A 23,550-nucleotide genomic window follows, 5' to 3' on the forward strand; every position below is an offset into this window, starting at 1 on the left:
TGGAGTGGGACTTGGGCATTTCATGGAGGAAGGAACCTTGGCGTGCTTGGAGCCAAGGTACCCCTTCTAAGTTATGACAAAAATTAGAAAATAACTTTGTGATTAAAATAGCCCAAAAAGTGTATGAAAGGCAACACCTTTATATGTACAATACATTATTTTGTAATTTTGGTCGTCCCTATTTGTAGAAATCAAAGAAATGTTCCTACTGTTTTCCAAGGACAAAATATCACGACTTTTGGGGCTTCTTGTTAGATACATGTAATACACTGTGCTTAATGTTGTAAAATTTGTTTACAAAATAAACATACACTGGAAAGGTTGCAACCTAATGACGCCCGCCAAGGCCCCCCTCCTGAAGTGTATTGGAAACAGTTGAAAACATAAACACATAACATTGATGTAGAGGCTTTCAACATCAGAAGAGGATCAGGAATGTGGATGCCTGGCAATCCCCCTGGCTTATCTGGGTGTCTTAAAAAAGGGTGGTTTTTTTTTATGGTACATCTTTAAAGCCATTGGACCCTTTCGGTTCAGAAAAAAAAAAAAAAATTCACAGATTTACAAATAACTTACAGGGTTTACAGAAAGCAATGGTGAAAGACTTCTCTTGAAATATTATTCCATGAAATGCTTTACTTTTTGAGAAAACAGCAAAACAATTTAAATTCTCGTTAACGAGAATTACGGATTTAAACACATGTCATGACACGGCGAAACATGCGGAAACAAGGGTGGGTTTTTCCGTTGTTTTCTCCCGACTCCGAAGACCGATTGAGCCTAAATTTTCACAGGTTTGTTATTTGATATAGAAGTTGTGGTATACAAAGTGTGGGCCTTGGACAACACTGTTTAACGAAAGGGTCCAATGGCTTTAAAGACACTGGACACCTTTGGTAATTGTCATAGACAAGTCTTCTCACGTGTATGTATCTCAACATATGCACAAAATAAAAAACCTGTGGGAAGTTTAACTCGATTGGTCGTTGGAATTGCGAGATAACATTATCAAAGGAAGAAAAGACACCCATGTCAAACAAAGTTGTGTGCTTTCAGATGCTTGATTTTGGGACTTCAAAATCTGATTTTGAGGTTTCAAAATCAAATTCGTGGAAAACTGCTTCTTTCTCAAAAACTATGTTACTTCAGAGGGAGCGGTTTCTCACATCAACAGCTCTCCATTGCTTGTTACCAAGTAAGTTTTTATTTAAAAAAAAAAAATTTTTTGGTAATTACCAATAGTGTACACGCACTGCCTTTAAAGGATTGGCACTGGTGGTATGAATTTTTATAGTCAGTGAGCTCAAAAGCGAAGGCATCAGGTTTGGTAAACCATTAATGGCAATAAAAACATACTTTGGAATACAAGTAAATGTACAGCATCCGGTTTCAGCATAGCTTGCAGACATACCATTCTGAGTTATATGATCTTTATTTTATCAACAGTGTAATTAAGGTTAAAAGTATATTTAATCATTTTGAGAATCGTTTTACTTTGAAGTAATGAGGATATGAAAAAACACATTAGTTTTTATGCCCTAAAGTTTGAATCTGAGAAGCATTACTGTCAAAAAGAATTGTTTTTAGACTGTGTATTGCTGCAGGATGTTCGGCGATATCTGAAAAACTCAATTATCTTTTGAAACAAAGTTTAACATTGAGTTTTCTTGTACAGGTGTATGTTATGTAAATAACTAGGACCCCATGTGTAGGATTAAAACCATCAACTTGGGTCAAAAAAACAAAGGTACACTTCGCCTTTAAGGTTAAACATTGTTTTGATAATTAATGTAAATATTCTGTCATGTAGTCTTAAAAATTGAGAGATGAGTCCGGCCCTCTGTTTATTGGATCATAGAGCAGTTGTATTGGTGTTGACTGCTGTGCTGTAGAAATGCAGCGTTTGACCATGAATTTGTAAATGGGCAATCAGTGGTGTATTTTTATTTGGAAATCTTGAGCAGTTGTGTTTGGCTGGAGAGATCGGAAGTGCCTCAGGCCCTCTGTTATTGAGAGGTGTTAGGCTGTGGATCCATAGAGTTTGACCATGGACCTTGGCTCTGTCCAAACATTCCACCTCCATGGTCAGACATATACGCTGTTGGCAATTTGAAAAGGGACCAATTGTTACATTTGTAAGTTCAAACGCTTTCCCCGTACTACTACTCAGTACTCTGTCATCTGAATTCTACTTTTAAAAAACAAGTGGGATTCGTTGAAATTCTGTCCAAGTAGGTTGGCTCGGACTATACTTGTTCATTGCTTTTGGTATACACCTGCTCAGAAAAGATATCTATCGTTTTCAAAAATGCTAGTTTTGCATCGAGGATGAAAAAACAAAGTTTTTACTCTTGTTAGGTCTTAAAGGGAATATACACTATTGGTAATTGTCAAAGACCAGTGTTCTCACATAATGTATCTCAACATATGCATAAAATAACAAACATGTGAAAATTTGAACTAAGTTGGTAATCGTAGTTGGGAGAAAATGATGAAAAAAAAAACCACCCTTGTTGGACGAATTTGTGTGCTTTCATAGGAATAAAAGACTTCTAGCTAGAAGTCTTTTATTATGTTAGTGAGAAATCACCTCTTTCTCAAAAACTACGTTACTTCAGAGGGAGCCGTTTCCCACAATGTTTTATACTATCATCAGCTCTCCAATGCTAGTTACCAAGTCAGTTTTTAAGTTAATATTTGTTTTGAGTAATTACCAAACGTGTACCTTCCCTTTAAAACACTGTATACTCAGTACTTTTCCAAGTTCAGTTACTTTAGAACTAAACATTTATATACAACCTTATGGGTTTTCAATTTACGTGGTTATTTAGTCTATAGTCTTGGCTTCGTTGACATTAATGATTACAGAGGAACTGTGTTGACAGTTGAGCGGAAGTTATGAAAAACCACAAACATTAAACACTGTACAATATTTATGGCTGCATCATAGACAGTTGGCAAACGTTGTACAATGCTGCAATTCATTTTAGGTCAGGCATACATAAACAGTTAAATACACACTTTCCATTGTGGTGTTGTCGGTTTAGTTGGTACCCTGGCCAGAGGTAGAGTTTATTACTGGCGTTGAACTCTACATCCTGGGGGGTTTGATCACCGGTTCGCATTCCATTTCCATCAAATCATCAGTACCGGTCCCACGCCGGTTCACTGCATGTGTCCTTTAACCGATATCCTGCAAGGTCAAGCTGGTACTCCGTGGAGTGGGCTAAGTTGAGTGGGAGTTATAATATTAGGCCTAGGGATTATATTTTGAAGGAGTGACTTTGTACAGGCCAGTCCAGAATTTCTTTTGGGTTGGGGTACTTTGGTAGTAGAAACTACCAATTTTACTCCATATTTTTTTGTGGTTGCATATTAATTGTTCATTAGAGTGCCTCCTTTATTTTGTCTAAGTCATAGTGAAGTAAGGCGACTTTTTAGAGGGGGGGAAACACAAAGTTCAAAATTCTAAACAGGAACATAAGAGGGATGATTTATTTCTACTCAAAAACCTTCTTGCCAAACGACACATTTTTTATTTTTGGGTTGGCCTGGAGTGGTAAGGATTTGATGTCTTGTGGTGTAGTTTTGAAACGTGAGACGGAAGTTGAAGGATGAGGCATACGCATGTGGAATTAATACTATTGTGAATGCATCAAATGACTATTGTGATGACATCTGTGGAATGACAACACTGGTACATGTAGCTTGGGAGACTTAAAGGTATTATTGACCCACAGAATTGGTATAGATAAAAAACATCAAGTTGTTTCATTTTGTATAGTTTGAAAGCTTACTGATTCATGAAGTTCATACCATTTTTTCAGTCAAGTAATTCCCTCTGCAATGAAGTCATATTTGAGAAAACTGTATCTGAACACCTAAACAAAAAGCAAAACGAGCGTTACAACATATAAAATTAAGGACAATGTGTTTAAAACATGTTAGAAAATGTGTGCATGGTAGAAAATGTGTGCATGGATTTGCCTGTTTTCTCCTAACCAAACTTGCACAACGAATTGAGCCTAAATTTCCACAGGTTTGTTATTTAATTTGTATGGTTGATCACACAAAACCAGAACACTGTATATGTGACTATTTTGTCGGCTCTACCTGTTGGTTGTCAACAGGTATGATACACCATTGTTTTCTTGGAAACAGGAATAGGGTGTTTTGTTTCCCATTTTTTAGATTCCAATTCATCAGACACCCAAAACAACCAACCTGTAGACAGAGTCCAGCAGTGACCTACATGTATGAGGCATACTGTATAATTTGTTTAAGTACTGTATACTCGGTACTCTCCCGAGTCCTGTGAAAAAAAAAACTACAGACAAATTACTCAGTTGGGATTCGAACCCACAACTTTGATGCTGTACTTTGTGTTAAGATCCTGGTACATTATGCGGTACATGTAAGTATGGTTATTTGCGCCTGTTGTTGGCACTCTACAATGTAGATCAATCTCTCCCCCCCCCCCACAAATTGATTCCTATCCCCTCCCCTCCCCTCTCCTCTACACTCAAGATCCACATCATATCGGAAGGCTACATGTAACACCCTCTCTCTGCTAGTATGTTGGAGTGGTGTGTACTGAAGGCTGAGTGTACGCCTCCTCCAAGCATTTCAAGCTTACATTATTTCAAGCCATGTCCTTTCGATAAAAATCTTGAGGAAATGGAACAGTCGCTGGAGAATGAATACGATGGTCTGTCAATGTCGGTAACTCTTTGTAAATGTCGTCTGCATCCTCAACGCTTTAATGTACAGTAATGAAGTCATAGTTCGAAGCTAATGTAAGGCTACATTCATCATGGCAGCCACACCCGGCGTGACTCAAGGAAGTTTTGTGCTTGAAGGCTTTTTTAAGGAAATCATGAGCTGTTAGCCTTGACATGTTGGGAGCTGGGCCTCATTTCGTAGAGCTGCTTAAGCAGAGAATTATGCTTTCTGAGTCTTTGTATCTTTTTTATTGCCTTTTCTGTGGTGTGATATTGTTGATTGTCTCGTATTGGTGTACATGTATCTCATTGTTTGTATTTTTGTCGCTCTTATTGTATAACTTGCTGTGTTTTACATCTCTTTTTAGCTTGATGTTTTTAATAGGTAAAAGTTCTGTACAGCGTTTTGAGATTTTTTTATGTAAGACGCTATATCAAAAATAAAATATTATTATTATTTCTTAATAAGCAGGATACAAGTCACAGATAGTACATGCCGTATGGAAAATTTACTTTAGCTGGTAACTTTATTCTGGTATTTTGATGTGCTTAGCTCTAGTCTGTGTGCTATAAGCAGCTTTGTGAAATAGCCTTTGCATGCTGGGCTTGGCAGACAAATTTCAAGTGGATGTGATAAAAAAGCTGCTCACCGTTGACCTTGACCAAGAAAAAAATGTCTTTTGACAATGAGATGACACAGTTCAAATGTTGCTGTTGAAAACTGAAGCTTGGCTGTGTACCATTGTCTACCAACTGTAAAATGTGGGTGTCGGCATGATGTCGCTAAATGTCTCTTTCTCTTGCTATGCTATAGATGGTAAAAATTAACATAACGCCCAGAAGACCTGGTACTTTGTTTTGAAGGGTTAGGATAGTTTTCATGGTAACTCTACACCCCGGTTGAGGTACACGTTTCACGCCCCAGTTGAGGTACATACGGACATATCCTCCCTAGCTGAAATTGGAACCTTGTGCTACCTGCCACATGTCTCCCTTAGAGATGTATAAATTCATAAACCCTGACGACACCTTCTGTAAACATCCTGATTCAGTCTGGGTCATGCACATCGAGAACCTGGCATTGAGAAATTAATTTCAATTGAAAAATAGATTGCAAGTGTGAAATGATTGTTTACAATTCGGCTTAGCTTATTTGAATACAACTGAACAGGAAGTAAATTTCTTTTAATTAATTCCTGTACATTCCTGAGTGGATTGTGGAAATATTCTAACTATAACTGGTTGCGTTCAATTAGCTTCCCTGGGTCGACCCCGGTGTGCTCATCCAAGTGGCGTATTTTATTTTTTCCAGGACGAACGTGGGCACTGATAATTACCCCTCGTTCGTCCTGGAAAAGTCGCAAATTTTTTTTCAGGACGAACGTGTGCAGAAATTTACCCACGTTCCACCTGGACAAAAAATACGCATCATCACGTGACCCTTCTCATGGTGACGTCAGTGCACCTCGGGCGAGCCCCAAGTGACCCTATCCACAAGCTCGCCTGGAAAAAATAAAATATGCCACTTGAATGAGCACACCGGGGTCGACCCAGGGAAGCTAATTGAATGCACCCACTATACCTCCTCTTCCTTTTAAGTGCTTTTGAATGTCTCCAATGTTTTACTGAATTAGGGGGTTGGGTTGGTGTTCACAAAGTTTGTGTTTTAATAGATGCTTCATCCATGTACAATATCGTGGTCAGAATAAACATCGCATTACTAGAAATTAAATCAAGCCCTCAGGGTTGCAAACTCTCCCTGACTCTGTAGAAAGTTCCTTTAAAATAACCCAAATCTTCCAGGTTCTGATGAACAAGTTTGAAACTCTCCCTGATCATGAAAGTTATCTGGCCTGTAATTTCTTCTTTTAAAGGGCAAGGTCATTTTTTTCATTTTGCAAAGGGCACTTCCATTGGAAAACTCTTCAAGTCTATGGGAAACTTTTGAAAGGGCACCAAGGCCAAGACCAGGGCAACAGAGGCTGTGGCTTATGTTGCCTCCTTGAAATTCAAGAGCTGTAGAGAATCATTAGTACAAGTCTAGAAACTGACTTCTGCTGTACATGTACAATGTACATGTACACCCAAAAAGGAAATGCCTGTTGGCGAATTGACCTCCATCAGCCCAAAGATAGACGCCTTTGCTCACCTCTTCCAACAGTGTGGGACGAAATTCACTCTCTCATACCTACATGTACAATGTACAAGAAGGATATACGTGCCCCATGTCACTTTCCTCAACCATTTAGAGAGTTGATTGAAAAGAGACAGTATCGGAGACTGCTGGGGTAGGATTACTGACCCAGGTCTTTCATTTCTAGAAACCTTGACTAATTCCATCAACTTTTAACCCTGTTCTGGCTGGATTACTCACTCCAGATCCTACCATATTATACTGTTGAACACATCTGTCTGAGACAGTTAAAGGGACACACCGGCCGAATTGGGCTATTTGGGCTACAAAATAGACTAAGATATGACTTCAACGGTCTTCCAGGAATGAAGAAGAACAGTCCTTAAAAAAAATCATCAAATTTAGCCGTTTTTGAGCATTTTAAGACAAAAACACAGGTCGCGTGATTGTTCTAACCAAACAGTGGTACAAACAATCACGTGACCTTCCGGGCTAGTTTTACTTTCACCCGTCTTAAAGTAACTTACTTAACCAAATTTAAATCTTTTTTTTACAAAATTATTTACGAATAATTGACGAAAAAGATCATGTATTCAAATTATCGCTACAAAATGTAAACAATGGTGAAAAATCTAACGTAAGATTCACATTCAAAGAGTCCGTGTAACGGAAGCTTGTTATATGGCGCTTTGGTTTTTTAAAATCATTTTTCGCTAAATACATGACATTTTGATGATTTTTTGTACAGCAACCATCTATAAAAACTTTATTTATGATTCTACACCCCTAAATTGCGTAAACGGTGAGCCGGTGTGTCCCTTTAACACACACACACCAAGGTCTTGGTGGCTGAACAAGGTATTTCAAAAGGTGGTTAGTTTTTTTTTTAGGTATCGCCGGAAAAAAAACTGAGCAAAAATTTCCACACGGGAAGAATAATCATGAATAAATAGGAATGCTCAATCTGAGGCGTTACTGACAGTCATAATTCTCAGATTCAAATTTTGGGGAATAAAACTTACATTTAATTTAAACTATTAACTTAAAGGAACGTTACAGAATTGGTAAGAAACAAATGTCATATTTGATGAGAAATAAGTAATCTAACTTCGCGTTTGAAGTTAATCGTTTATTTTGGCATCGATTCAATGTAAAATTTGTAATCTTTTTTTCACTATTTTCTTGTGACCCAGATGGCCGATCGATCTTCAACTTTTACAGGTTTTTCAGTTTATGTATGGTGGATTACATAAAGTGCTTACACTGCCAGCAACTGTTTTGTTAGCAAAAACCAATTCTGTAATGTTCCTTTAAGTTCAGTTATATTTTAAGATTAAACTCTGTTTACCTCCACCTCTTTTTTCCTACCTTTCCACCATTCCTTCCTCCCCTCCCATTCCATTAAATCCCAAACCATACCATGACTTTAAAACGTAAATGATAGCTGGGTGCACGTGCACAGGGGCCAGTTTTAATATTGCCTGCATTCATTACCGTATAATCTTCCCCATCAGTGTGTACGTAAGGAGATGAAATTCACGCTTGAATCACTTCATATCATGATCCATTTTAGCTTCATGTGTTTTGTTAATAAAGTGATTTTAAAGAGGGACTGTCGGGGCTCGAAATTAACACTGGACCTCAGGCCAGTAATTTTAGTATGGGGTCAGTAAATTCAAGACCAAACAACTTTGGCCTTCTTTGATTTTTTAATTGAATAATAATGAATAATAATTCCTTGCACTATAAAATATCATGAACAAAACTCAAATTGTGATCCAATGTTGACTCTGAGTCTGATAAAATACCTTAAAAGTTCAATTCTATTGAGTGATAATGTAGGCCTATAGATGGGTTATGCACTAAGCGTCGTTGACCACCATATTTGATGATAAGTGATTAACAAGTGCATGATGCATGATGCGCACAACCCTCGGCCGATGATAGCCTTGCACGCCTGCAATCCATCTTCATTGATCATATACCCATTGAAAGAACGAGATCAATCTTCTCTAACATGTCTTTGTGCTAAGTTCAAATATAAACAGTTGATTGAACGTAAAACTGTGTCAGGGAGCTTTTCTCATTTTGGTTCTGGTCTTGTGAAAACAATAGACCCTTCCCATGAAATATGTAAATTGCACATAGCGCGTGCGCACTAACGTTTTGGTTGGCAAAATGAGGGAACATTGCGCTGTTTTGTACCTGGCTAATGGGTGCGTGACGCAGACGCGATTGCGCGTCTGCTTAGTGCACAACTCTATGGTGTTTGCCAACCAACAGGGTCTGTACGCATGCGTGAATGTAATTAGCATATTTCATGGGAAGGGTCCATTCTTGTCCGGTAAACATTTTGAGTGACAAGCCCTAAAGGTCTTGTGAATCCCCCTTGTATAAAATTTTTAAGTTAAAAAAAATCAACGAAGTCTAAGCCCTGACTGTATGTAGACCTACCTGGACCCAGAGCCATAACTCTGCTTATTGTAGTAACCAAAGAATGGGTGCTTAGGGAAGCAGGGAATTCCGCATAATTTACATCGAAATGCGTATTTCCCAGGTTAGCGGGGAAGTTTTGCTTGCATACTCAACGATAGACATTCTTCATACACATGCAGACATTTTGAGACACCATAAATATAATGTATCTAGGCCTACAGTGTTAGACATTTGTTTAAATGTTGATTCCCTTTAATACCAAATACTGACTTATTTCAATTATGCCCCCCTTCCATCTTAATCTTCACCCAAGGTGAGAGCCCTCAAAGCTCAGAATTTTTTCTACTTTTTTATTCTGATTGAAGAAATAAGAACGTGTAGAGCTTCGGGCCCATTACCCTATTGAAAAGACCAGGGTCAGGCATTGTGAGTGTAGTCTTTATTATAATTCTGCTCAGTATAGACTTACACAATTAATGCAGGAATGGTCTGCAAAATGACTCTTACTTCACATTGTGTTCTGTCTGGAGTATACCTGCATAAAAATAAATTTGTTTAAAGCCATTGGACCCTTTCGGTACAGGAAAAAAAAAAAAAGTTCACAGATTTACAAATAATTTACAGGGTTTACAGAAGGTAATGGTGAAAGACTTCTCTTGAAATATTAGTCCATGAAATGCTTTACTTTTTGAGAAAACGGTAAAACAATATAAATTCTCGTTAACGAGAATTACGGATTTGTTACAAACACATGTCATGACACGGCGAAACGCGCGAAAACAGGAGTGGGTTTTCCCGTTATTTTCTCCCGACTCCGATGTCCGATTGAGCCTAAATTTACACAGGATTGTTATTTTATATATAAGTTGTGATACACGAAGTGTGGGACTTGGACAATACTGTTTACCGAAAGTGTATAATGGCTTTAAAAAAAGATCACATTTAAAAAAAAAAATTAACACAAAAAGTTTTAATGGTATCATAGGACGAGAGATAAGACGAGTCCTAACTCTTTGTGAAATCAACGGCTGGCCTTTCTGCTTCATTATTGAAGGGGCAAAGGCACCAAGGCATTTTCTCCTTGGTAAAGGGCACCCTGTGAGGAAATTGTAAATTTCTACTGTAGATTTTCAAGGGCATCCAGGCAATGACCAGGGGGCATGGAGGCAATCGCCTTCATTGCTTCCGCAAGTATCAGGCCCGTGAATCCCATTGCAGACCTGGGCCTTGCATATTGATTGGGTTTTCAGCTGAATATCTGGGGGGTTTTCCTCTGACATCTGAAACGAAAATTTCTTCTCGTTTTCTATTTAGCCTACACCATCCTGTTGTTGGCACCTGTGCTGTTGCATCTGTAATGAAATCAATAAATAAACAAATAAAATCCCCCCCCCCCTCCTAAATCATAATGAACAGAAACTTTATATGCCACTCAAAATGTTTTAAATTGTTCAACTAACATTTTTATCTTTGAAACTTATCAAGGTATCCAGGGAGATTCGTTAGATCTGTGCTTCCATTTTAGTGTCAGATATAGATTTATAAATGTTGTTATTTTGTGGGGTGTATTTACTCATTTGCTGGTGGGAGGTCACTCTGTTGAATGGAGCCTTCTTAAATGTGACCCTGGTGATCTTTCTTCCTTTTGTGCGTGTTCAAATAGTCAGCATTGTTGTTTAATCAATTTTGATCTGACACTGTGTGTGAATGATCAGTAAAGCCTGTGTGGTGAGTTTTAACTGCTATAATTATGAAGGGTAAATGACAGTTTTGTCCCAACACAAATGCATAGTTAACTCTGAAGTTATATGGAGGCCATGATCTCAGTTTGCGCCCCCCCCCCCCCCCACATCCCCCCCCCCCAGGGTTTGGCCTTTGTGCCTGCAAAAGTTTCCCATAGACTTTTAGATTTTCCAATGAAAGTGCCCTTTGCAAAATGATAATAGCCTTGCCCTCTCCAAGATGTATGATCTGTGTCTTTGCGAGATCATCAGGAAAATGCTTCTTTTTTAAAGAGGATCCATGACCTGTTACATGTAGACTATGGAGCTAAGCTTGTCAGGTACATGTAAGCAGTTCCAAACCTAGTAAAGGATACTTCAAACAGTTTAACTGATGTATGTAACTCAATGTTGCATTTGGGATTAACACAAAAGTTAATTGGGTTGTGGCCATTGTTGTATTCGAAACTGTAATTGCATGTTTACAGAAGAGCCGAGCTGAGAGTCCCTGCAGTCCCAAAGTGAACAGATATTATTGGCAGAAGACCCCCATAAAATGTAACTTTTCGTTTGTGCAATTACAGCAACAAGCAGATAATCTTTGTCTGATGGAGATTTTTTTAATGAAAGTAGAGTGCCTGGGAAAGATTAAAGTTTAAAATGTAAGATTACAATTTCTTTCTTCATTGACAGGTATCCAATAAATCGGAGCCGTCCCCAACATGGCCTGGTCCTCGTAAAGTAAGCCTTCAGCGTAACGCAGCCGGGTTTGGCTTCACACTACGTCATTTCATCGTTTACCCACCGGAATCCGCTGTCGCTGAACTGAGCAGACAGGAGGGGGCTGCAAGTGCTAATGGTAAGGAACAGGGTCGTGGGTGGGTAGGGGGCGATCAGGATTATTGGGTGAAATACATTGTACGTAGTGGGTGGTTAGGAGTGGTGGGGATCAAAATGGGTCGATGTTGGGTGGAGTTTGTAAAGGACCATTGGGAGAAATGGGTGTTCTTAGGATCTTTGGGAGAAATTTGACGCAGGTGGGTAAAATTTGTAAGGATCATCGGGATAAATGGGTGTTGTAAGGATCTTTAGGAGAAATTTGTTGCATGTGGGTAGAGGTGTTCAGGTCAGTGGGATATGAGTGGGAAGGGATCATTCGGATCTTTGGAGAAGTTTGTTGCTGAATGGGTTGGGGTTATGGGATCCTTGGGGCAAATGGGTGGAAGGCCTCAAAGGAACCCACAGCAATTGCCGTCGTGCCCCTGTGCTTTTGCTCTTTTGCCTCTGCCCCTTTCAAGGTTCCTGTTCAAATTTAAATTTTGCTCATAGAGGTACCCCTTCTTTTTCACATTTTACTCGTTGCTCAAGATCCAAACAAAATGATTCTCTAGTATCCAAACTTCAAATCCATCCACAAGTTCGCTTCCCACACAGTAATATCCTGTTCTTAAAATGCATGGGAGATCTCCTTCACCATGTTTCTACAATCCCGGCTATACATTGTATCTCGTTTGGCCCTCACCTCGGACCCGGTGCCCCCCTTTCAATGTTGGTTCTACATGCGCGGTCTTCGTCGCTCCTATCATTATTGAGGGAGGATGGGGAAGAAAATGTTAATTGTCACAGGGGAAGTGCACGGGGAATTTTTATTGTACGGTTGCGAATGGGGGGTCCAAGTATTTTGGCCGGTATTGTAGTTTCCATGTTCACATTTGCTGACATTGTACATGATCTATACACAGTACCTGGTTCACAAACCCAGCCATGTACATTGTATGCTTCGTTTTTTAATGGGGAAGGGGAATTTTATCCTTGGTAAAGGGCAACTTATTTATAGGAAATTGTAAATTGCTCTGTAGCATTTCAACGGCACCAAAGCAATGACCAGGGGACATGGAGGCAACCGCCTTCTTCATTGCCTCCATGAAGTATCACGCCTGGAACCTTGGCTTGTTCACCACCACATGGATTATTATGTACAAAATACAATGTAGGCAGAGTCTCTTGGCGTACTGTACAGCACTTCCTCCTCTGGGTGACCCTATGACCTTGTCCCCATTGCACTGAGTGATTCCTTCAGAATGGAGTCGATAATCCTAGCTGGGGGTTCAGTGGTGGGAACATGATGTAGTTCACACTGAAAAACTTGGCATTGTATTGTGATGGCTGTGTATCTTTAAATTTGTTTTTGAACATGTTTCCATTGACAGGCTTTGAAATAACCCACGGCGCCCACAGCACACGAAGTTGTGTGTGTTTAGATGGTTGATTTTGAGACCTCAAGTTCTAAATCTGAGGCCTCGAAATCAAATTCGTTGAAAATCTTTTTCGAAAACTATGGCACTTCAGAGGGTGCCGTTTCTCACAATGTTTTATACCATCAACCTCTCCCCATTACTCGTCACCAAGAAAGGTTTTATGTTAATAATTATTTTGAGTAATTACCAATAGTGTCCACTGCCTTTAACGTCATGTACACGGTCATGTTGTGTTTACATCGCATGTTTGAATTACCTACCAAATGTGCGTCATCTTTTGTTAGTGGTACTCTTTACAAAGCGATTATAAATGAAGAGGTCTTGAACAACCATCGATCCGTGGGTCTGAAAAGTTAGTGTTGGCCATCAATGCCATTCATGAATGATGGTTCACACTTTATGCACACATTCAGGCACTCCACAGAGTTGTTCTATTAAATGTTGTAGGATTGTGTGAGTTGGATCGTGTGACAACTTCTGGTTGAATTGGGTTTGTTGCTATACAATGTACAAGGTCACAATAGAGATTGCCATGGCACTCAAGGTAAAAAAAAGGAAAAAAATACTGTAGGGACCGCAGGGTTCCCACCAAGCACTCCATGTAGGTGTGGTGTTAACACACAGTGCACAGGAGGGTCATGAGTTTGAGTCCCACCTGAGTAGTGTCTAGGGTTGTGCATACATATATGTACATTAAAACAGAACAGCTTATTAACAGAATTTGTGACTTCTGTTCAACCGTTAGACACTGGACACAATTGGTGATTGTCAAAGACTAGTCTTCACAGTTGAGTTGGTGTATCTCAACATATGCGTATAATAACAAACCTGTGAAAATTTGAGCTCAATCGGTCATCGAAGTTGCGAGATATTAATGAAAGAAAAAAAAAAGCACCCTTGTCGCACCATGGTCACACCAAGTTGTGTGCTTTCAGATGTTTGATTTCAAGACCTCAAATTCTAAATCTGAGGTCTTGAAATCAAATTCGTGGAAAATTACTTCTTTCTCGAAAACTACATCACTTCAGAGGGAGCTGTTTCTCACAATGTTTTATACTATCAACATCTCCCTGTTACTCGTAACAAAGTGAGGTTTTATGCAAATAACTATTTGAGTAGTTACCAATAGTGTCCTCTGCCTTTACCCATTCTACTGATTCAACAAAACTTAGCGGGAACCGGGCATCAACAATTTGCATAACTACATTGTAATATGACTGGTAACATGTTTCCCGCTTAGCAAGATTTCATGTGCTTACATGAAATTTATGGTTACTACTTATCATCTTTATCACTTTAACTATTAGATGACCTTACACACTGTGTGGCAAATATTTTCCTCTGTGGTCACACATTGTCTCGGACATGTCTCATCATCTGACCAATCGCTTTCCAAGAAATTCCTCACTCGGAGAGAGAAAACCCAGGACTAAATTTGGGTGTCGTTCGCAACCAGGCCTTCTGCGAGGTTTGCAGTTGACATGTGCGAATGCAATCTAAATTGTTTGCCTAACTAACAAGTACTGCGGTAATCTTTGTGACAGGTCGCTGAAAAATGAGACCCAGACAGGAGTGATCCACTTGGGGGGAAAACATTGGCCCCGAAGTGAAAGCAAACATACAAGTAGTAGTCTTGGCTTTAAAGGGTTTGGGTACTTTTTGTGTGACATGAAACACAAACATTAACTTACTTTAAGATGATGAAGGTAGAAAGCTTCCCTTCTTAAAATACTACTTGCTGAGGTGCTGTACTTTTTGAGAAATGAGTAAAAACAAATCCACAAAAATACTTTGTCTCAGTGAGAAGAAAATTAACTTTAGCTTATACAACAAATTTACGCGACTCTCCTGAAACATTGCTCTTTGATTTTCACTTTTTTTTCTCTGAAAAACTTGACGACTACTGAAGCAGACATTTTTTCAGGTAAAATTACATTCATTCACAGTGAATTGACTCCTTGCACGCACGTCACATGCATGTACTGTGCCACGCTCACCATGTTGGTGGGCAATAGGTTTACTTGTAAACGCTGCATCGCCCAAAATGCCTAAAATGCGCCCTTCACCTAAAATGCGCCCTTCACTGAATATGGCACAGTGACATTGGCCACCACTATGGCGCATCCAAAATTATTCTCATGTGACCTAAGGTGACTTGGGTCAATAGTGATTCATTTCATGGCAACAAAAATTAATATACAATATACAATTAATATCTCTTTAAAGGGATGGTATGCATTTTGTAACCACTTCTAAAATTAATGGTAACAAAAACTTTCTTGTTCCTTGCTCATTGTCTGTTTTATTACAAGTTGATATTGTTGAGGTACTTTCAGTCAATTGCAGAAACACAATACCAGCTTGGCTTGACCAGACCAGAGTTTACTGGCCCAGGCTAGAATCACTGGCCTGGGACCTGCTGCCCAATGTTAAATTCAAGCCCTGGTGAAACAAACTTTAAAATTCCCCAGGAATTCCCTGGGAATTAGCTCAGCAGTGTGAAGAGAGCTTTACATAAATATTTTTGAAGCACCTTTAAAGCTGTGACATTGAAGGGACTTATAAAAACCTGGTTGGGGTTGGTTGTCATAACACTAAGTTGATTTATGGGCTGATTATTTACATGTAGAGCTACAGGTCATGACAAGTGTACACTACTCTTAGGTGTAAATATAATTTGAGGGGTCCAGTTACGTGTAATGTTTTTGATTTAGTGTCCAGTTGTCAGGTTTTTAAAATATTACTTTTAGATGAAAATAAAAGTATAGCCTTACGGGTTGGTTGTTCAGTTAGGAGATGTGGAGGATCATATTGTGCATTATGAAATTATGTGGAAGGGGGGCGGGAATGTTTTCAAAGGCGGGAACCGGTGAGGGCGGGTTGAAGGTGTTGATGGAAAGTTCTATTATTCAAAACAACAGTAAATCATTATTGAATGGTCCGAGAGTAGGAGGGTTGACTGTGTACTGCAAAATACCCTCACCTCCTGGTATCATGTTGCATGCTTTTATAGTTTATCTGTCACTCAAAACCAGAGTAAATTATATTGAATGGTCATTGAGTAGGAGGGTTGACTACTGTGCAGATGCCTTCACCATGTGATATATCATTATTGCTTGCTTGCATATATCATTACAAACCACAGTTTTCAACATCTGATCATCAATGCCATTGTACGTAGGTGCCAGCTGGGAAATCCTTTACAAACCCCTATAACCAGCCTCAGATTCAAACCTTCAAACTCATTCCCACTGTCTGTTGCTAATTTGTATTCCAATGTTTTTGGTTCTTTTTGGTGTAAAAGTAGACATACAAAATTTAGATTTTGTATGTACTGTACATGTTCGTTTTTGCATCCCTGTGGAGACATTTTGTTCTTTCCTTTGTCCTCCAATAGACTTTGTACACAAAGTTCCTTGTGGAGCACCCCATGGAGACCTTTTTGTTCCCTTTTCTGTTTTGTTCTCTTTTCTGTTTTGTTCTCAATGTGGGTCTCCAATAAGACACTGTAGTGAATATGAAATCATGTACTGTATTATGCATTTCAACACACCTGACGTTGGCTGTCTCAGCATGTGTTACTCCCAGACAGGTCAACCCCAGGTTAAATGGATAGTCTTGCAGTCAAGTACTCTCTACATGTATGCATGCAGAGAACATGATAATGTGAAGACAGTACAGTGCCCCTGCCAAACATGACAGGGGGTTCACTATCCATGAATGTTTCACTGTACATGTACATTCCTTAAAGAGATGGTTGTAAAGTGATTGTTTGGGTTTCTGTTTGTCTTTGTTTTTGTTTGAACTTTCCATTGAAAATAGGACTCTGGAAAATATTGGGTATACAGTGCCATAACACATTGGTGTATGGGTAAAACCATAATTAATATTCTTTATCCTCGATGCAAATTTAACATCTCTTATAAAAAGCAATATTGAAAAGTTACTTTTGAAGACTTCATTCAGAAAACAGTGCATGAAACCATTTCAATGTTTGTTTGTGCTTTGTTGTTCTTTTTTAGGGATATTCAAGTAGTTTTCAAGTGCAATTTTACATGTAATTTGTAATGATTACAAGTCCAAATTCATGATAAGTTTTGTCTTTTCTTTGAAGTTCATGTACACGCATGAGCACTTTTTCTTTGAGTACAAAGTATGACCAATTTGAGCATTCTATTCTACTGACCTAACTTGTTTGTGAGTACAAGTATGAGTGCAAGCGAGTACTTCTGTGAGTAAAAGTAATAACTTTTTTTAAGTACTTGTAATTTATTTTTATGAGTACAAGTACTAGTTTGAATTCAGAGAAAAATTGCTCTTAACTTTTTTTATTAAAAGCGCTTTACTAAGGAAACCTGTGAATCTAGGCCTTTAAGCAAAATAAGGTCAAAGTTAAAGACACTGGACACTATTGGTAATTGTCAAAGACCAGTCTTCTCACTCGGTGTATCTCAACATATGCATAAAATAACAAACTTGTGAAAATTTGAGCTCAATCGGTCATCGAAGTTGCGAGATAATAATGAAAGAAAAAACACCCTTGTCACACGAAGTTGGGTGCTTTCAGATGCTTGATTTTGAGACCCCGATTTCTAAATCTGAGGTCTCTAAATCAAATTTGTGGAAAATTACTTCTAACTTTCTTGAAAACAATGTTACTTCAGAGGGAGCCTTTTCTTACAATGTTTTATACTATCAACCTCTCCCCGTTACTCGTTACCAGGTAAGATTTTGTGATAATAATTATTTTGAGTAATTACCAATAGTGTCCACTGCCTTTAAACACAGTTTCTAAACAAAATAACAGCATTTTACACTCAAGTGTTTTTCTAGATGATCCTCACACACTATATAAATGAAGCTTTTAAAGATAAGTAATTTTGTTTAGGGAGTGCTTGAACTTGAGCCATAGTCAACATAAAATGTATACATTTTCCTTTACAGAAGTTTGCCTTGTAAATAATTTAACCATAGAGCACCTCTTCCTTGCTCTATGATTTGTAACTGTACATTTTAGTAGGCGAGGTCAACAACTGCATATAGGATTGGAGGCATTGCATGGTGAGGTATCAATATATACTTGGTTTGCGGTAACTCCATGTGTGTATCTACTTGCCAGGTAGAGTTGTTCTTAGAAAACTGTCTTGCTTAATTCTACTACCGCAGAGTAGATTGTTCGGGTGTTCGGGAGACTTCTCAGTTCTGAAAAGAACTGTCCTGCTTATTAACTATTACCTGGGCAGATGGTATAGAAATAGGCTGGGACTACTACTTTAGCTTTTAGGATCGTAATTAACTGTACTACCGCGGAGTCAGTATTTGGGTTGACCTCAACGTTTCGACTAGCTTGCTCTAGTCATCGTCAAGAGCTGAAGTAGTCCCAGCCTATTTCTATAGCGTCGTCATCATCATCATCATCATCATTATCCTCTTGATCCATCAGTCGCCCAACCAAAGCGTTCTGCTGCGGATTGCCTATACCATCCACCCAGGTAATAGTTAGTAATCCGGACAGTTCTTTTCAGAACTGAGAAGTCTCCCGAACACCCAAACAATCTACTCTGCGGTAGTAGAATTAAGCAAGACAGTTCTCTAAGAACAACTCTACTTGGCAAGTAGATACACACATGGTGTTACCGCAAACCTAACTGCATATGACTTTTCCATCATGATGATTCAGTTATTTGGAATGTACACAACAAAATCAATGTTGGATGAGGAAAAAAACATCACTTCACGAATTAGGAAGATTTCCAAGCGTGATGGCCCAGCTAATAACCCAACCTTACCTTGAACTGGTTTCAACAAACAGGCAAATGTAACCAGTGAACGAAGAAGTAAGGGGAGGGTGTTGGTTCGGGCTTGCCATGTTTACTTTGTCGGCCCTCAATTGAAGTCACTCTCAAAACATTAGCTCCTGTCTGGAAGTAGGTCGACATGGCATTCATGAAATTTCAGAGCTGATTTGTAAAGTCATGGTCACTGATTTCATGGCAGTAAAAAAAAATAAGTTGCTAAGCAATTAACAACTTTGCTTACCAGGAATAAGTTAACCTGCTGTAAATGCCAGGGCCCAGTTTCATTTATGAATTAAACACAATTGTCCTCCTCAAAGTCAAAGTATACAGGTCTGTGGTTTATGAAACCATCTGATAGGACCTACAATAAAAGTAACCTGTGAAAATTTCATTTTAAAACGGGGTCACATATTTGAGACCTCGCTGCAAATCCGGAGTGGTTATAATGGAATACACAAACTGAATTTGTGGCGTATAAATGTAAAAGCTGATATATTTTTCCATAACCACACTTTACTTCGAAATGAAATGTTTTCTCAAATAGCTTTATACTATCTAAAGATATTGTACTTCTTAACGATTAATTTTTTATTCCCATTCATCTATATACCGAAGTGATTACCAGAGTGATTATCAATCGAATATGTGACCTGTGACAACACATGTTTACAAAAGAGCCACAGAGCCTGGACTTCCTGCAGGCAAAATTTGTACACAGCCTAATGGAAGAAAACATAAAATCTTATGGAGATTGCACTGTCTAATTCTTATCAACTTTTGATATGAAGAAAGGGGGCACATCTCAAAACATGTCCAGCTTTTACTTTCATCATTCTTGAATTTATGTGGAAATTATGACACAAAATGTCAACTTTCCCATATATGACCTGTGCAGTATTGTGCCTGCCAGAATATTCAAAGAATGCACAATGTCACACTCATTACAAACGTAGTTCACATGGTCTATACCTTCCCTTTAATGACAATTTCATGGCCAAGGGGGATCATATCCGAAAATCCCCAACCTTCACCAGCTTCCAATAGAACTTACACATGTATGCCCAAATCCTACCCCATTCTTTAGTAACATTAACATTGCCATTGAGGATTTTCTCACTCCCTTCATACAAATCGCTGAAGAAAAGGAATTGAGCGTGGGAAAACAAAAATGATGGCACACATTGTGGTAACGCATGATGTATCTTGTATAGAGTCAAAAACATTTCAATGTCGTGGGTAAATAAATGAATGTGTTGTACACTACAAGCATTATTCTTTCACGTTCTCTTGCAACTTTGATGACCAGTTGAGTACAAATTTTCATGTTTGGATAAAGTACTGGTCTTTGACAATCACTAAAGGTGTCCAGTGCCTTTTAAGCTCAGAAAGTTAGCTAAGCACAACAAAATTATGCTTACCAGAATAAGGTTACTAGCCAATTTGTGATTGCTATCCTGCTCGTTGCTGCTGAGCAGTAAATAGCGAAGCAATATTTTCTGCTTAAAAAGCAGCGCTGTGAAATTGGGCCCTGGTAGAAGTTCAGTACACACTTTGCTTGAATCACTGGTCGGCACCTTATTGTATGGATATCGCTTTTTAGTAATTTGACCATCATAAAGATAGATAAAGTACGTGTATAGTGATCCATCTGTGGGCGATGCATACCGGGATATAATACACTGTATTGCGTTTTCACTAATGACGTTCGTGCCAAGTAAACATGTCTTTATGAAGGTACAACACATGAAGAACATTCATGGTATAATGTATCAATATCAGGTTGGATTTTTTTTAAGTAGAATGTAATGATTCACACAAATATCCCTCTTAATTATGTGTTTTTAGTGTACTGCCATGACAGGACAAAGTCTGTTATTTTGCCAAACCAAATTTTTGACAAAATGGCCGACAATAAGTTCCACTGGTTGTATTTCAAAAGGCAAATTACCGGTAGGTTTACTACTCACTGATTGCAGCACACTGTTGTATTGCATTGCTTCCAAGACTTACGGTAATAAATAAAATAAAATGTCAGGTACCCACTTTGAAACTTTGTTGTCCCAAAGACAGACACCCCTGTGGTTAACACAACAGTCTTGTGTGGTTTGAGCTGAGAGAGGGGAAACCTTTTAATAATAATAACAATTCTTATATAGCGCATTTCACAATAACCGTATCAATGCGCTTTACATTAGTGCCCTGGTCATAGCGCCGATAACATCCCTTTTAATGTTTCTCAGCTCCCTTGGGAGTATACAACCTAGGCAACAGTTTATATCGCTCCAAAGGCTTTTTAATACACAATATCAACCTCTACCCTCGCAGCTACCCATTTATACCCCTGGGTGAAGAGAAGCAATTTTAGTAAAGCATCTTGCTCAAGGACACAAGTGTCGTGACCGGGATTCAAACCCACACTCTGGTGACTGAGCACCAGAACTTGAATTTGATGCTCTTAACCACTCGGCCATGACACTTCACAGGAACAATGCCTTGGATCGGACGAGGTGGTCTATAAAAAGCGTTGTAACTGTTTTTTATAAATTGCATATGGTTAGAAAGATGTTGCAAAAGTAGAATACAATGATCCACACAAATGTGCCTCGAAATTGCGTGGTTTTCCTTTTACTTTGCAAACTAACACGGTCGACCATATGGCCGACCGTGTTAGTCGACACAGTAAAAGGAAAACCATGCAATTTCGAGGCATGTTTGTGTGGATCATTATATTCTACTTTTACAACATCTTTCTACCCAATGCGTTCTATAACAAACGGTTACAAACGCTTTTCAAAGACCAACTCGACCGATCCAAGGCAACGTGTTCCTTTATTTAAAGAGTTAAGCCCTCAATTTTCTTTGATGACCAATCGACCCCTTGACTGACGTTAATGTCGGTCATGAGCCGTATCACAATCCTCTCAGGCGACGACGGGGGAATGGACAGTTAAAAAATTTGAGGTATTCGTCCCGAGCTAGGCCACCAAGTACATCCACATGTGCAGTGACGATGCCTGGCGTGTTTATGTCATGCTTGGGTAGATGGAATTAGCGTATAGACTGACGATCCAGTAATGGCTGTCAGATGTAGTATTCTGGATGCGTAGGTCAATGGTTTGTGTGAATGATAAATGGACTTGAAAGCATAACAACAAGTTCTTAGCCTCTTACTTCATTTCTGAAAGTTTCACATTAATTTGTTTGCTTTTTTTTATAAAGTTTTCCTCAGGGTGTTTTTGAGTTTATTTGACTGTACTCGACCCAAAACCAAAGCCAAAAGATTTTAAGTTTTTACAAGTTTCACATGTATACATATTTAAACTTTGGGATTCGTAAAGTGTGTGATCAATGCAGTTTCTGTTGGATCTGAAGATTCTCTAATAACAGAGGCCATTGCCTTTTTGCCCTGGTCTTGGCCTTGGTGCCCCTTTATCTGTTTCCCAAAGGCTTTACGATTTTCCATTGGAAGTACCCTTTTCTAAATGAAAATGGCATTATTTTACACTCCAAATTATGGTATTCCAGGCCACTAATATTCCAGTATATGAATTTCCCTTAAATGCATTTTGATTCCCTAAAACTACTTTGCCCCAAGTGCCACGCCTGCACCATCATTTTGTTTATTAATATTCACCGCATCGCATGGCTTATAAAATTTCCATCCACAATCACAACTTTCAAAATGTCCACAATAACGGGGCCCCCGGGAGCTCAGTCATGCATTTAGCCAGTGATGTTTATGTGAAAGCCAAGCGAACATAAACAGTACAGAGTCCCTGTGTCACACCGCCTTGTGATTAATGGGGCTGATTTGCTTGTAATAGGCGGGCTCGGACCTTGTGCAGGTTTATAACAAATTGAGTGACTGATATATTCATGTTGGTGAATTTATCATACTTGTTCACTGTCCAGTGTTTTTTTATTGGGGGAGGGAAAATAGCTCTGATTTGATATGCAATTATTAAAGAGGGAATCGCAGTGTGCAACGACCAGCAGGGTTACATTTTCATAGATCTGCTTTTAATCTGAAAATATTGCTATAACATTTTCTGCTGAGCAAAAACTGAGCAGGATACCAGTCACATGTCAAACATGTTACATGTGGTGCGTTCGTTTAGCTTCCCTGGGTCGGCCCTGGTGTTTGGAGTTTTTTTTTTCCAGGACGAATGTGGGTAATTATCTGCACACGTTCGTCCTGGAAAAAAGAAAAAAGCCACACACCAGGGTCGACCCAGGGAAGCTAAACGAATGCACCCATAGTTTCTTGGCTGGTAACCTTACTCTGGCTAAATGCATCATTTCTTTGTGCTAAGTTTCTTTTTGTGCCTAAAGCTGCTGTGAGACATTGTGACCAGGTCAACGACAAAAGTGAATGGAATACTCAGTTTTATATGTCAAAACTGTGACATGCAAGCTGTTGGGGGAGGGGTTGTGTGTTCACAAGAGGATTCAGACTGAATCAACAGTGTTTTGTGACTTTCA

General features: G+C 38.9%; 1 protein-coding gene across 4 annotated transcripts in view; it reads left to right on the forward strand.

Annotated features, from left to right (window-relative positions):
• LOC139948791 (rho GTPase-activating protein 23-like) overlaps positions 1 to 23,550 on the forward strand; it is a 77,127-nt gene that overhangs the window by 22,612 nt on the left and 30,965 nt on the right. For all 4 annotated transcript variants that reach the window (XM_071947120.1, XM_071947121.1, XM_071947122.1 and 1 more), the window contains one exon: positions 11,706 to 11,871. In XM_071947120.1, the coding sequence (XP_071803221.1) occupies positions 11,706 to 11,871 (166 nt within the window). The remainder of the gene's footprint in view (positions 1 to 11,705; positions 11,872 to 23,550) is intronic.

This window comes from Asterias amurensis, chromosome 16, assembly GCF_032118995.1.
Source record: "Asterias amurensis chromosome 16, ASM3211899v1".
Lineage (NCBI taxonomy): Eukaryota > Metazoa > Echinodermata > Asteroidea > Forcipulatida > Asteriidae > Asterias > Asterias amurensis.